The 15,659-nt window shown below is 36.7% G+C and overlaps 2 protein-coding genes across 2 annotated transcripts; both read left to right on the plus strand.

Moving 5' to 3' along the window:
- The first annotated feature begins 4,645 nt into the window (after positions 1-4,645).
- Positions 4,646-8,404, plus strand: zgc:172145 (Ferritin light chain, oocyte isoform-like). The gene is made up of 3 exons (XM_051381088.1): positions 4,646-4,951; positions 5,733-5,879; positions 7,192-8,404. The coding sequence occupies exons 1-3, from the start codon at positions 4,784-4,786 to the stop codon at positions 7,480-7,482; spliced, it is 606 nt and encodes a 201-aa protein (XP_051237048.1). The 5' UTR covers positions 4,646-4,783; the 3' UTR covers positions 7,483-8,404.
- Positions 8,405-9,607: 1,203 nt separating this feature from the next.
- Positions 9,608-13,805, plus strand: myod1 (myogenic differentiation 1). The gene is made up of 3 exons (XM_051381070.1): positions 9,608-10,626; positions 11,479-11,557; positions 12,415-13,805. Exons 1-3 carry the CDS (start codon positions 10,030-10,032, stop codon positions 12,642-12,644), a joined length of 906 nt encoding a protein of 301 aa, XP_051237030.1. The 5' UTR covers positions 9,608-10,029; the 3' UTR covers positions 12,645-13,805.
- Positions 13,806-15,659: the final 1,854 nt, after the last annotated feature.

Raw genomic sequence — 15,659 nt, forward strand, 5'->3', positions numbered from 1 at the left:
TGATGTAGAAAAATATAGATTTATTTTCCTCCCAATCGATTCAAATTAGAGCAATTTTGAAAAATAAGCAAACTGAATTCACCAAATAAATTTCAGCGTTGCTTAAAAATGAGTTTATGATATTAAATAAATGTAGAAGGAAAGTCAAAAATGCCAGAAAACCTTTATTTTGTTCTGTGATTGTGTCGACTGAAAGTAATATTACAATATATAATATATAATGATGGCATAAAGTGAGTTTGTTATTAATAAAACAGTCAGTAGACAGTAGAGACAGACAGATTATGGAGCAGAGTCCACAAACACAACAAAACCACACAACTGTCTGCAGTAAATCTGCTGCTGTGAGTTAATCCAGCTCTCTCTCTGTGTGTGTGTGTGTGTGTGTGTGTGTGTGTGTTTCGTGTCTGTGTGTGTGTGCAAAGTAATCTGCCACCAGTGCAGGACAATGCAGTCGTTGTGGTGGTTGGTGGTTTACAGCAGGCAGCAGGTGTGAAGGCCGACACCTCTCCTGTCAGTCTGCACAGTTTAGGTTTATTAAGTGCTTTGTGTGTGTGTGTGTGTGTGTGTGTCTGACCTCACATACAGTAAAGCATTTATGAGTCCTGTCTCGTTATTGTTGTGTTTATCTGTGCTGTATTTGTCTCTTTGCTGCTCTGTTAAGGTTTTTATGATGAACCTGGTTTCTTTAAAAAGAACTTCACGTATTGGAAATTATATATACGTGTGTGTGTGTGTGTGTTTATTTATAATATATGTATGAAAACTGGTACACACATGAATCATCTCCAGACGTACAAAAAAGCCTATTGGAGCCATAGCCTCAAACCCAACGGGAAGTCGGTCATTTTGAATTTACTGGTACATTTTTGGTGATTTCCTGCAGTTTTTATCAGATTGACTTCAAATAAATTAAAGTACGACTCTAAAAATGGTTAGTAAAAAAACATTCCGTGTGATTTTAATTAACCTGACTTAATAATTACCGACCAAAAATGGCAGAAATAGTGAGAGCAGAGACAATGCAGAAACATCCTTCAAAATAATAGTCTGTGCTATGTACAGCGTCCTGTAACAACACACTACTACACAATCTAAAAATATTCACAATTCAAAGTTGTGCTATTTGTGAGTGTTAATGTGTTACGTTATGAGCAGATTTTTAAATTAATTTTGTCCATAAAAACACATAATCTGTGGTTTCTTTCATGAATATAAATTCATATATGCGACTATATGCAGATGATAATACTGTTTCATTTGCGCCAATATAAGAAACTACAGGATGATGCTCTGATTGAGGATTGTGGCTCTATACAAGAAAACAGACATGAATTGTATTTGTTGTCACTTTGACCGGTGTGCTGTGTTTGATTTAAACATTGAGGAGGATCTATCGGCAGAAATGTGATATGATATTCATAAGTATGTTTTCATTTGTGTTTAATCACCTGGAAATAAGAATGATTCTCTTTTCTGTATCTTAAAATGAGACGTTGGTATCTACAGAGGGAGCAGGTCCTCTTCTACGAGTCCGCCATGTAGATTTTCTGTGGACTGTTGAACCTTTGAGTTAAATATAATATTTGACATTAACTGCAACTCCACTTTAAACTGTGCCTCTGTGAAGCTGAAGAGACTCCAACTGGACAACAACAACACCACCACCACGTCTGAGTAGAGCTCCAAGTGTCTGTTGACAGCTGCAACGTATGTATGTGTGTGTCTGTGTTTGTGTATACTGGGGGGTTGTAACGATGGCCGCTCTCCACGGGACCATGAATCAAAGTGTCCTTTAAAGCTCAGCTGTAGGACCAGATACAAACCATGAAGACGAAGGAGAGCAAAGAGTAGAAACTCACAAACAATCCTTAAATCCAGGTTTTATATATTTTATATCAGATAAAGTAAAAACATAACTGGATACTTGATGAGTTGAAGACAGATTTAACATCAGCTTGAGATTATTTTCTTTTTGCAGCAGTGTACATCGAAGCCCTTGTTTGAATATTTCTTCCACCACAGTTGATGGATGTAAAAGTACAAATATTAAAAATCTTAAGAAAGTAAAAGCATATAATTTTATTTTATTTTGGAGCTATACCGAATCTTTACAGGAGTTATCACAGACACTTTTCATACAGAGCTGTAGACTGTTCTCTTTATACAATTATTTACAGATATTGTGTATTTTATTAAAAAGAAAGTTCTGCAGTAAAATGTCTCCTGTGACTGATCACTGACACTATTAGATTAGATAAGCAGCATTTTACTGTTGAACTTCTTCATATACAACACTGAACGTACTGAGCTTAGGATGGATCATCTGTGAGCGTCTGAGCAGCAACACAAAGATGGATGATTGCAGCTTCCAGACCTCTTACAGACCTCTGATAGACTAGATTGGGTTTATTAAATAAACTGTCGGTCCTTTGTCGGGTCTTCATTGGTCCTCTGTTGGACCTCTGTTGGACCTCTGTTGGACCTTCATTGGGCCTCTGTTGGACCTCTGTTGGTTCTTTGTAGGTTCTTCATTGGTCCTCTGTTAGACCTCTGTTGGTCCTCCGTTGGACCTCTGTTGGTCCTTTGTAGATCCTCCATTGGGCCTCTGTTGGTCCTCTGTTGGTCCTTTGTTGGACCTTTGTCGGGCCTCTGTCAGTCCTCTATCGGACTCGGATTACAGTGAGAAAATGAACTGATCTGTCCTCTGTTGGAGCTCTGTTGGTACTAACTGGCCTCAATTGGACCTCTGTCAGTCCTCCGGCTGTGCAGCATCACCTGTTGGAAGCGGACCGACCTCCTGCAGCGAGCCTGTAATCTGTTACAGTCCAGTAATTACTGAAGTGTCTGGGGTCCGGGGGGGGTCGTGTCAAGGGTCCCGTTGACCCTGGAGGTGCTCCAGGATGAGAACTGGCCTTTCTTCCCTCCTGGACCAGCTGACCCCCTGGAGAGCAGCCAGCCCCTCGCGTCACTCATCCGAGCTGAAACCGGAGAGGAGGAAGAACCAGGGGGTCGACTCTGAACCAGGAGGGACGGTCAGCTGATCGGTGACCTATGATCCATATCACAATATCAATGATCAGTTAAACTGGACTGTTGGTTGAACATCGGGTCATTATTGGTTCTTGAAGCGATACATTTAATATTATATTAGAATCAGAAAATGTATCAAAATTATAATATAAATTTAAATTGTTTGAAATCTGGTTTAATATCATTAAATAATCTGCTTTTCACATCTGTGTCAGAATTCTTAAATTAATGTTATTTAATTTCCTTGTCTACTTTAAATCGATCAAATTTGAGCTAAAAGCTCCTAAAATCATCTTTATTGATTGATAAATAATCCTCCGCAGTATCAGAAATGTATCTTACTGATTAACTTCCTGTATAAATCGTTGTAATTTGTTGTTTTCCAATAATAAAACACAAGAAATCAGAATATTTGAGTATTGGTGGAAGAAGAAAATGAGTCTGATTGATCTGATCAGGACAAATATTTCTCCCAAAGATCAAAGATTATTGAACCCTGACCTCAACTATAGGCCTATATATTGTTAGTACATGTAACTAAGTACATTAAAGTAGATTTACTGTGTTTAAAGCTCCAGTGTTTAACATTGAGGAGGAAATATTGGCAGAAATTAAATATAATATTAATGGTTTTATTATAATCACCTGAGGAGACTTTTTACTGCACAATATCTACTCTTCCTCCACCACTGAGCTTCTGTGCTACAGCGAACCTGACAATTAAGTACCAGTGTTGGGCTGTAACTCATTACTAGTAATAATATTACAGTATTACTTTCTCCAGTAACTAGTAGTGTAACTAATTACTCATAACTTTCAGTAATAATATCACAGTTACTCCCCAAAAAGTAGATTTTAATCGTCGTCTTTGGGGACAAAAGACTCAATTACCAATTTTTTGAAGAGTAGCAGAAAAGTAATGTAACTAGTGGTGTAACTAATTACTGTTGGTAATAAATAAAGTACTCTGTAAGAAAAGATACATCATATCTACTTAATGAAATTAAATCAACAGATTACAATCAATATTATTAACACAATATAAATATGTTTGGTATTGAGTTAATATAAATATATATATAAATAAAATATTATATATAATTCAGTATAATCACCTACATTAATTAGTGTATTTTAAATGTTTTATTCAATTTGGGGACTCAAATCTAAATATTCTTCTTTCTTAGAACAACAAACAAAAGTGTGAATGAAAAACTTTATTAACTCATCTTAAAACAAACTTAAATTGATATTAACTTAAATAATCAAAGGACACAATTATATTGAATATATTTGATGTAATATATTAATTAAATGCCCACAGAATAATATACTAAGTGTAAAAAAGTTACTTTTGATTAGAGTCATTAGGATGTGAGATGATCCCTTAGAGCTCTTTATTGGCTCATTGTGATAAAATATATATTATAAATATCTGAAGTGACTCCTAATGTTTAAAAACTGCTGATTTCTGATGAAAAACAACAATATAATGAAGTAAATAAAGACTTTAAGTGCACTGACTCCATCCATAGACCTCAGTCTGTGTGCACTCATATGATTATAATCCTGTTATATAACTTGGCTGCAGCTCGGAGCTCAAAACGCACCGGATGAACTTGAGCAGCTGACCGGGAAACAGTTGATCCTTGCGGGCTAAATTTATCCAGTGTTGACGGTCCGGAGGAGGAAGAAGACGCAGTTTATTCTAAAGAAGCACTCAGAGTGGATCAGTGACCGGGCGGCGATCATGGCTGAGCCCGCAGGGAAGAGGTTAAAGAGCGGCCTGCCGCTGTGCACCGCGCACCGGAGCTCCGCGGGCAGCCGGGCCAGACACAACCTGCAGGCCGCCGTGGAGGAGGCTCTGTGCGGGGTGAGCAGCCTGCTGTGGGACGGAGCGTACCGGCTGCAGGCTCTGGTAGGTCGATAATCACAGAGAGGACTTTAACAAGGACGAGTATCTAAATACTCAACTACTTTACTCGAGTATTTATGCAGCTTTATACTTCTACTCCACTACATTTGTCTGACAGCTTTAGTTACTCGTTACTTTTCAGATTACAGCAGTAAAATTACACATAAACATTAATAAAGTAGAAATATTCCCAATAGTTCATACTTTAACTACATTTAACTTATAATACTTGTAATGGAGTATTTTTCAAAGATCTGAATACTTTTAACATCACTTACAACCATAGAAACTCTAATCTGAGAATATGTTAGAGTATAAAATATAATAAAACATTTTAATATTGTGTGATTTTGATTATATTCTGTTTTTAGGTTCTACAGTTTGTTTTTCCCCTTTTATTATGTTATTTTTATATTTTGTTTAGATCAAAAACATCAATAAAAGATAGTTTTAAAAATATATATATATATATATATATATATATATATATATATATATATATATATATATATATATATATATATATATATATATAATATATTTTTTTTTTTTTTAAATATTAGACTTTTTTAATAATATTTACCAACTTCTTGTACTAAAGAAATAAATTCTGAATTACTAGCAAACAAAATGTTAATATTTTGTTTATTTATTTAAAGCTGCATTATATAAAGTCACTTTAAACTTCATTAATCATGTGAATGAAATAAAAACACAACATTAATGATTGTTATAATATATATATAATATAAATAATATAAAGATAATGTTTTACTTCTTGTAGGCCAGTGTGTTTGAGCGGGACGACGTCGCTCTCCCCCGCGTCGCCTCTTTCTTCCACCAGGAGGCGCTGAAGCAGGAGGAGGAGGCCGAGGCCATGCTGGGGTATCTGGCTGAGCGAGGGGGTAACTACTGCGGCAGGGACATCCAGGTAACAACTTTACTGTCTTTTTACTGTTATTTGTTTCTATTCTCTTCGTTTTTTATGTTAAAAAAGTTGTTTTACTTTAATGTTACAAATATGAATATATTTATCTGTTTTTTTAGTTGGGAATTAATATAAAGTCAAAAAATTGAGTTTAACCAACTTTATTAAATGTAGATTAGATGTAAATGTAATGTAAAAGTCAATTTTAATCATTTAATCAAACTCTACATTAAATCATTATATAACATTAAAGCAAAGCAAAGACTTCCTGCACAAAAATGACAATTTTATTTATTTTAATGTGTCTAGTAACAGTTATATAATAATAGATTTTAAGATTAACATGTTTTATGAGTAAAATCTGACTCCAGCTGTCAGATAATGTAGTTATATAAGTATTAGTATTTCAGTCTAACACACAGCAGCAGTCAGTCAGAGGTCAGGTTCACTAGCATTAGTTGGTGGGGGGAAGGGAGGGGGGGTTGTTGGATCCTCCTGGGTCCCGGGGGGGGGGGTTCGGGTGATCTGCTATGATTTGTGGATCCATTTTGAAACAGAATTTATGATCCGAACTTTATCTGTGAGACAGAGAAGCTTCAGTCTCGTTTTACTGCGCGATCCTTCACTTTGTCAGCGCAGGTGTCTTCGTCTGTGTTTCTCTTCTCTCTTCATTTGGGCCCGGCGTTCGGGGTAGGACGGAGGGGTGGTGGGGGGAGGTTAAAACCCCTGGAGACCTGCCCCCCAGCTCTGGCCTAAAGCCGGTCAGGGTGTACATTTCCCCCCCCTCCCCACCCGCCATGAGTTCCGGAAAATTGGCGAGATTAATGCTGCGGCAGAGGGACGGCGGCGCTGATGGCGTTTCCAGATGGCCAGTGGCAACAGCGGCAGTGGCGTTGGCGTGTCGCAGCGTGGCCTCCGACCGCCGGCCTCAGGTTTATGAGTCGTGTAAAATCGTTTCAGGACTGAGGCCCGAGTCCAGTCAGCAGCAGTTTGGGACACCTCGTTATCCGTCTCTCAAGTGCCGCGAACCTCGACGAGATTCCTGCGCGGCTTTCTTTCTTTCTGGGGATTTTTGTTTGTTTGTTTGTTTGTTTGTTTGTAGGAAAGTAATAAAGTAAACAAAGTGCCCCGAATCCAACATGGAGACTAAATAACATCAGATTAGTCTGAGTGAAGTTAAAGCGGGCCTCAGCGAACATTAGCTGCACAAACTCTAACTGCAGCTACTGTCACAGTGAGCGTTAGTTAGCTGCTTTTAGCAACAAGCCCATCAGGAAACTCTGTAAAATCACTCACGGTTCCTTTAATATTTCAGAAGCCGGGTTGCGAGGCGGTCTGCGCGGTGTTACCGGCTCTGGAGCTGCTGCTGCTCCAGCTGAAGGAGGAGGCCGGCGTCCTGGTGGAGCTGAACCAGCTGGCTCGCACCAACGGCGACCCGCACACCGCCAGCGTCGTGAAGAGCCGCTTCCTGACGCCGCGGGTGGACCGCCTCAAACTGCTGGGAGACCTGGTCACCAGCGCCCGGCGGGTGGGCTGCACCAACGACCACACGGGGGGGTTCGGGGAGTACATCCTCAATGAGCTGCAGGAGGAGCTCACCGGATGATCAATCAGATCAATAAGATTGGAAATGTCTGAGAACAAAAGTTAAATTTGCTCCGTGAAAGAGAGCCGGGGTGCATTTTGTAGCCTAGCTTAGCACAAACACTGAGCCAAGCTCCATCAAAAGAACAGAAGCAACTTCAAACAACTCCAAAGCTTTTCTCCATGTGATGCTTTAATCTAATGACCTAGCATTCGAAGCAGCTAACTAACAAAGTGCCTTGTTGTTTATTTTATTGGTTGTGTGTTTAAGTAGCTTAGCACGAAGACTGCACGTAGGGGGAAACTTCCAACCACGTCTCCACCAAACCGAAAAGAAAATCCAACCAAAGTTCAGCACGGACGTCAAATCTGGCAGCCGACAGATAAAACAGCTCGAATGCTAACCGTTGTAAACAGCAAATAAATCAGAAACCCTAAACTCTACTTTAATGTGAATTAAATGTTTGTTTGTAATAAAATTATATTTTTCTGAACATATTTTTCTACAAAACTGAGCCGGTGTAATTTTTAATTATCACGTATATAAACAAACCAAAGAAGCGCTAATGTTCAATAACCAGTTGATTTAGAAACTTTATAAACTAAATGAATTAAAAACGATGTTTGTTTGAGACGTTGAGACGTTGTTCGTGTGCTGCTACGCTTTGTCTTCTGTTTGTAAACTCGTGTATTCAAACATATGAGTGTGATTTTATTTTATATTATTTATTCACCGCGTGTTCAGTATTTAATCTTATATTTTTTGTTTTGTGACTTTTATTGTGACAGTCTCACTACGGAGGCCACGAGGTGTTTGACAGTTGTACGTTTATTTTCAGATGTTTGTTGTTATAAGTTTGTGTTTGTTGTGTATTATGTAATAAAGTTACCTTTGTTTTAAATGTTTATAAAGTCCAGAAATAATAAAAATAAAGTTAAAGAACCGTTTTATGGCAGTTTCATATTTAAAAAGGAGTTTTTGACCATTTAAATTACAGGTAAATGTACATTCAACAACAACAACAACAACAATAATATATAATATAAGTAAAAACACAAACATTAACAGCTTGTGTTCAGTTGTTGTCGACGGGTTATGTCCTGTATTAAAAGACCTGTCAATCATTTTTGGAGTGATAATCCTTTGAGTAGAGGGTTTGAATATTTCCTCAAACACTTGAAGCATCCACAGAGTCCAGCTTCTAACCATCTGTCGCTTTAGACTGGCAGAGGTCGATGGGTAGTTAGTCCACAGCCTGCGAGACTTAAACTCAGGTCCACAGCTGTGGTTGGTGCAGTATCTGCTCTGCGGCGCCCTCCAGCTGCAGCTCACGTGTACTGCAGCGACGTCAAACTGCTGCTTGTTTTAAGGGGAAATTAATAATCTTTAAGCATTTTAATGTGTCTGGATGCAGTCGGTGCAGCTGCGGGCGGAGGTCAGTGACTCTCCCTCCATCAGTTAACTCAACGACATTCAACTTGATTTCTGAGTTCACAGTTTGATGCAGTGAACTCTTTAAAATGCTGTTCGGCTCAGTAAAGACATGAAAAGTTAGTTTTTTATGCTAATTTAACTTTTAATGAGCAGAAGCGAGGAGGTCGGAGGTCAGATGTCACAGCTGTACACAAAAGTGCATCTTTTGAATTATTATTTTACCCAAATTTGACTTTTATAATATTCTAGCAGCTGAACTTGAATTAAACAGAACTCAAGCTTTTATTTTTTTGTGTTTTCTTGCTTTTATTTTGAAAATTCTACTTTTTTTTAAGCACAAAAATTATACTTTTGAGCTTCTTTCTTTAATTAAAGTTCAAATAAATTGGAAATTGTGTTTCCTGATTCATAAGATTGACTTTTATATTTATTGTTTTACTTTATTTATTTATTATTATTATTCTAATATAATAAAGTTAATTTAACTCAAAAATGAGTTTGTGTTACTTTAAATCCGTTTAAATTGTTTGTGAGTTAAAATAACTTATTGTATTTAATGACTTACATTAATTTTAGTTTTTGTTTCGTTTTAAATCTTTATTGTTTTACATTTATTGAATAAAGTTGAGAAAAAAAAAACTAACTTTTGACAGCAGTAAACATTTATCCGGCCTCATAATCACATTTAATTATATTTGAACAGAATAATAATAAAGTTAAAATATGTTCTTATGTCTTTACAGTATTTATGATTGAACTGCCCCACATGTGTGCGACCCCCGCGGCGTGCAGCAGTATATTACCCCGCTGTTACTGCTCTGTTAGGGGTAATTGTACACTAATCACCGTGAAGTTGTAAACCCCTCCCAGCTGCCTCCTGATTGGTCGAGCCTCAGTGGACATCATCTCCCTGACCCCGCCCCCCCGCGGGTGTCCCAGGTATAAGATGCTCCAGGTCAACAGCTGAGAGGACAGAACAGGACTCTACATTCCCCCGAAAACTCTCCAACCTGCTCCCGAGTTCCTCCTCTTCCTCCTCCTCCTCCTTTTTCTTCTTCTTCTTCTCCCCTGTAAAAACTTGTGTGTCTCACTGGATTTTTTTCTTCTTCTGTGGTGTTTATTTGGGACTGAAGCATGGAGCTGTCGGATATCTCTTTCCCCATCCCCGCCGCGGATGATTTCTATGACGACCCCTGCTTCAACACCAGCGACATGCACTTCTTCGAGGACCTGGACCCGCGGCTGGTCCATGTGGGTCTCCTGAAGCCGGACGACTCCTCCTCTTCGGTCTCACCCTCCCCTTCCTCCTCCTCCTCCTCTTCCTCGCCGTCATCCCTGCTGCACCTCCATCACCACCGCGCCGAGGCGGAGGACGACGAGCACGTCCGCGCCCCCAGCGGGCACCACCAGGCGGGCCGCTGCCTGCTGTGGGCCTGCAAGGCCTGCAAGAGGAAGACCACCAACGCGGACCGGAGGAAGGCGGCCACCCTACGGGAGCGCAGGCGGCTCAGTAAGGTCAACGACGCCTTCGAGACCCTGAAGCGGTGCACGTCGGCCAACCCGAACCAGAGGTTGCCCAAAGTGGAGATCCTGCGCAACGCCATCAGCTACATCGAGTCCCTGCAGGCGCTGCTGCGCGGCGGGCAGGACGACGGCTTCTACCCGGTGCTGGAGCACTACAGCGGGGACTCCGACGCCTCCAGCCCCCGCTCCAACTGCTCCGACGGGATGGTGAGTTCAGACCGTCCGAGCGCGTCTCCGGTGCGTCTCCGGTGCGTCTTTACGCACAGACGAGCTGGAGGTTTTTTTCTATTTAACATTTATTTTCGTTGAGTTTAATTTATTGTTTATGTGTTTATATGTTCCGTTTATTAGATTCAGTCCGTTGACATCTTCTTTAAAGATGTTTCTAGTTTAAATCTGGATTTTAAACAGTTTCCATTCAGCGCAGGAAACTTTTTAAATAAAGTTTTGGCTCAAATTTATAATTTTCTCGTTTTATTTTCGCGGGTTAACTTCAGTCTTTATGTGGTTAAACTTTATTAAAGTTTCTGAACTTCAGTCTGCGATTATTATTTAGTGTTGGAACGAAACAAGTTCAAATGTAAAGTTTTTTTAAAATCAGCATTTGTCCCAAAATCAGATTTATTAGTGAATAATGTTTATAATTAATCAGTTCTGTGATCGATAAATAATGTTTTAAAGGAAAAATGTTTTGTTTTAAAAATAAATCACATAAAATAAGTAAAAATGGTTGAAAAGAGGAAATAACATGAAAAAGTTTAATGAACTAAAATAAATTCACCAACTTTATAATTTAGTTCTGGAATAATTTAATTTTCGTTTCAATATTTCAGTAAAAATGTCCTGAAATAAAATAAACAATAAAAAAAAAGTTCAGTTGTAAATGAAACATTTTATTTTTCTACAGTTTAATTTATTTCCTGCGTTTGATTTTTTTGTGTTATTTTAATTTAAACCTTCCGGACGTTGCTGCCACAGATTCTCTGTTATATTGATTGATATATATTGATTATTAATCGATCGATCTGATCAGTAAACTGATGCTTTTTGTCTCTGCAGGACTTTAACGGACCGACCTGTCAGTCCAACCGGAGAGGAAGTTACGACAACAGCTCTTATTTCTCCGAGACTCAAAAAGGTGAGAAACCAGCCCGGATATTACCGGATATTAACGAATATTAACGAATATTAACGGATATTACCGGATAAAGTTATTAATTATCGATAATTAATGACTTTATCCGGTAATATCCGTTAATATTCACCTGGTTGTAAAACAAATCCAGTCAGCAGGAGACTGAAGCAATGAAACAGTAAAATTAAATCTATTAAACTCACTTTGTTAAATATAAACAGAAGATTTTGTATTTTAAAGTAATTTATATAGAAATGTTGAATTATTGGCAAGGAGGAGAAAAAAAAGTGGATTTTACTTTAAATTTAACTTATTTTTTCTATTAATATTAAAAGTTTTTGCACATTTTACTGAGATATATTTTCAGTTAATTCCAGAGATTAAAATATTTATTTTATTTACAATAAATCCAGTTTTTAATTAAAAACATCAACTCAGACATAATTATAGAAATAGTTAGTTAGTAAGTTAAATAAGTTAATGAGTGTGATTAATTGTTAAATTCTATATCTTTTTATGACAGAACAAAACTTTATGTTTCTGTAATTTATTTTCCTGTTTAGAGAAAAAGTTTTTGACTCATTATTAAAAAACTGGATTTATTGTAAATAAAACATTTTATTTTCTCATTAATGAGTTTCTATTTATATATTTTTTAAGCAGCATAAAAGGATCAATATTTATATGAATAGTAATAGTTAAATATAATTATAGTTAATTAAACTTTACTTAAACTCAGTGTTAATTATGTTTTTATCTCCTCTGTTATAAACATATTAAATATAGTTAAGTATTAAATATTAAAACTATTTATGTTTATTATTTTAATTAATTATATTTTTTTGTTTTGTGTCATTCAGGCGGTCTGAAGAACGACCGGAGCTCGTTGGTCTCCAGTCTGGATTGTCTGTCCAGCATCGTGGAGCGAATCTCCACCGACAACAGCAGCCTGCTGCCGGCCGCCGACAGCTCCCCGCCGACCGACCCGGTGGGTGAGGCGGTGGCAGCAGCAGCGGCGGCCCCGGGTCCCGTCCAGATCCCCTCCTCGACCACCAGCCAGGACCCGAACCTCATCTACCAAGTCCTATAGACACCCCCCCCCACAACCTGGGACTTTACCATCCTGTTACAGATCCACAAGAGCTGGAAACATGTACGGAAGCTCGTTCATGCCACAAAAACATCTTAAAAAAAAGGTCCACAAACTTACTTACTGAGCTTTCAGCCACTTTACACACGGTCTTCATCACCGGGTGGAGTTTAATGTTTTATATCAAATTTTATAGATTTTATAGTTTCTGAAGGAAACTCCACGTGCTGATGAAGACCGTCAGATACAGTCGAAAGCTCTGGAAACAAGCGACAATGTGGGCCTGGAGATTATTTATTTTTATTTTTTAACAACAACAATCTTAATTCAGTCTTAATTTAAAAGCTGTAAAATAAGGAATGTAAATACAGATGTCACAGAAAAATTGATTAAAGACAGAAAAAAATAGCCAATTAAAGTCCTAATTTTGGTCTTTTTAATTAATTAAAATGAGATTTTATCATTCCAACATTTACACACATTTAATTTACTTTCCTGGCATGAACGACCTTCCGTATTTGACCCCCAGATTCCCTTTTTCTTGCTGTTAAAAAAAAAGTAAATTTTAGATGTAGATAAAAAAAAACACTTGAATGCTGGGAAATGTAGTTTTTTTTGGGCAACATTTTTAAAAACAGGTTTACTGACGAATAGAGTTCAGTTCAGTTCTTGCTGTATTTTTTTATTTTAAGTTATGAAAGAAATATTTTAAGGCTCAGCTGAGTCGTTCAGATGGATTTTTCTTCCTCTCGGTTTCTATTTGATGAAGGACGGAGGCCAAAAAAATACCGAAAAAAAAAAACCAAACAAACATCCATTTACATTCCTCCACGTTCGTCCATCTGAAGTCCTAAAAGCCCCGGCTGATCGATTCCCTCAGGAAGCACAGATCAATAATCCTGTGATATTTCAGAACGATTTAAGTGATAAACAAACAACCACAGACACAAATAACTAAATGTTGGACCATTTTTCTGTTTCTGTACATATTCTGTAAATAAGAGCCGATTTGTTCCAACTGAAAAGTATTGATTATGTATTTAATGTTTCCGTCTGTATGTGCTTTTGTTTGTTGTGAAAATGTTAAACTTTATATTTATACATCTGAAAACTGAGTGACAGTTTATTAAATAAATGAATCTGCTTATTTATACAAAAGAACTTTGACTCTGAATTTTTATTTATTTTATATTTATATATTATTATATATATTTATATCCTGAGAACTTATTTTATTATTAATCATTTTATATGTTATTATTCAGAGTAATGACAATACAGTTTATTTTAGTTAAACATTAGATATGTAGCAACTTTATAGGCTTTGTAACTAATACATTTATTATTATTATTATTATTAATCTTTTGAAAACTCAAAAATAAATCATGAATTGTTTTTATAAAACTGATCTTCTGAATATTTTTTTTAATTTTCATTCTCTAATTTTAATAAAGAAAATGTTTAATTATATATTTTAATTGAATATTTATTTCAAAATGTTTAGTTGAGTTATTTTCCTCCATAACAGTGTTTGTGTAAAACTTAAACTCCTGAATAATAAATAAACATTTAACCAGTCAAGTGACAGTTTCTATTTCAGAGCAGCAGCGCCACCATGTGGTTGATCTGAAGAACTGCAGGTATTTCTGCTCTGTTTTTATTTCTCATTCTTTCACAATACATTAGAATATATTCACATATAATCCTGAATATTCTCCAACTTTATAAGTTTTAAAATGCACACACTTACTGTTGTTTGAGTTATACGTATTTTAAAAAGACCCAACGAGGTTCAGACGTCACAAATTAGCTCAAAGGCTTTAAATTATGTGTTTGTTTGTTTAAGCTACAAACAAACAAACAAACAAACAATCAAAAAATAAAATGTTCATTTGAGCATCCACGTTGTGGATTTATCTGCCGCTGCAGGGCCGGACCTACTGGGGTGGCAACTGCCCCTAAAATGTGCCCGGCCACCCAAGTTTGGTGTCAAATTTAACTAATTAATTTAGATTAAATTAACATTATTGATCTGTTATGGCCACATTTTAGACAAATTTATTGATTTCTGACATCACCTTTAAATATACAATAATGTTTCAGTTCAAATATCTTCATCTGGGGGCTTTTTTACAAGCAAATATTGATTTGTGTGATTATTGATTAAGTTAACGAAGACATCAGACTCCCACTAAAGAGATTCAAAAGATCAGATACAAACAGAAAAGTTGTATTTGTTTTACATTTTACATCGTTTGAGCTCTTTTTTAATTATAAGGTGTCTTTTTTATTCTGAAGCTTCTGTTTGCTCCGACTGCATTTTATTTTGAAATTTTCACTAATATGAACAAAACCAGCTTTTCTGTGACGCAACAAAATATCTGCCGGTGGAAAGAGAAAAGGGAGAATGATGGTGGAACAACTTGATACAGTAGCAAAGATAAAGTATACAGTTAATAATAAACTTTATCTAATTTTAACTCCACAAACTCTTTAAAGTAAATACAGGAAGCATCAAGTTTCCATCCTAATCCGGTTAAATATTTGTGTCTGAAACATCTAAAATCTTAAACTTTTCATATCTGATCTCGACTGAAATCATCTCATCAACCAATAAAACAATAAGAGCTTCTTTAGATTCTATCGCACTGACCTCTGCAGGCTTTATAACAGACCTCCGCCCGCGCACACACAGGTGTTCACAATCTACAACCACCTGTTTCCTGTTTCTCTCAATCAGGTGGTGAAAATATTTACGAAGATTATTTGGTTCAAAGCCTCTAAAAAGACATCTAATAAATAATAATGACATCACTTATTGATCAGTCCATGAAACAAGAGCTTTCTGATCAGATTTTAAAACCGAATTTAAAGTTCCAAAAACCCCAAAAACGATTAATTGACCCAGTAGTTCCACTAACATACTCTACATGCTTTCTGGTTGTAAACATTTATATGTATAAGTAACTGTGTTTATATATTTTTTTATTTTTTATTTAACCTCTTAAATATAT

Source organism: Dicentrarchus labrax, unplaced genomic scaffold, assembly GCF_905237075.1.
Source record: "Dicentrarchus labrax unplaced genomic scaffold, dlabrax2021, whole genome shotgun sequence".
NCBI classification, from domain to species: domain Eukaryota; kingdom Metazoa; phylum Chordata; class Actinopteri; family Moronidae; genus Dicentrarchus; species Dicentrarchus labrax.

Excerpts from the sequence above, each read along its gene's own strand:
- zgc:172145 (XM_051381088.1), top strand. The coding sequence starts at position 4,784 with ATGGCTGAGCCCGCAGGGAAGAGGTTAAAGAGCGGCCTGCCGCTGTGC. Across the intron at positions 4,952-5,732 it reads CGTACCGGCTGCAGGCTCTG|GCCAGTGTGTTTGAGCGGGA; the intron begins GTAGGTCGATAA and ends TACTTCTTGTAG. Across the intron at positions 5,880-7,191 it reads ACTGCGGCAGGGACATCCAG|AAGCCGGGTTGCGAGGCGGT; the intron begins GTAACAACTTTA and ends TTAATATTTCAG.
- myod1 (XM_051381070.1), top strand. The coding sequence starts at position 10,030 with ATGGAGCTGTCGGATATCTCTTTCCCCATCCCCGCCGCGGATGATTTC. Across the intron at positions 10,627-11,478 it reads CCAACTGCTCCGACGGGATG|GACTTTAACGGACCGACCTG; the intron begins GTGAGTTCAGAC and ends TTGTCTCTGCAG. Across the intron at positions 11,558-12,414 it reads TTTCTCCGAGACTCAAAAAG|GCGGTCTGAAGAACGACCGG; the intron begins GTGAGAAACCAG and ends TGTGTCATTCAG.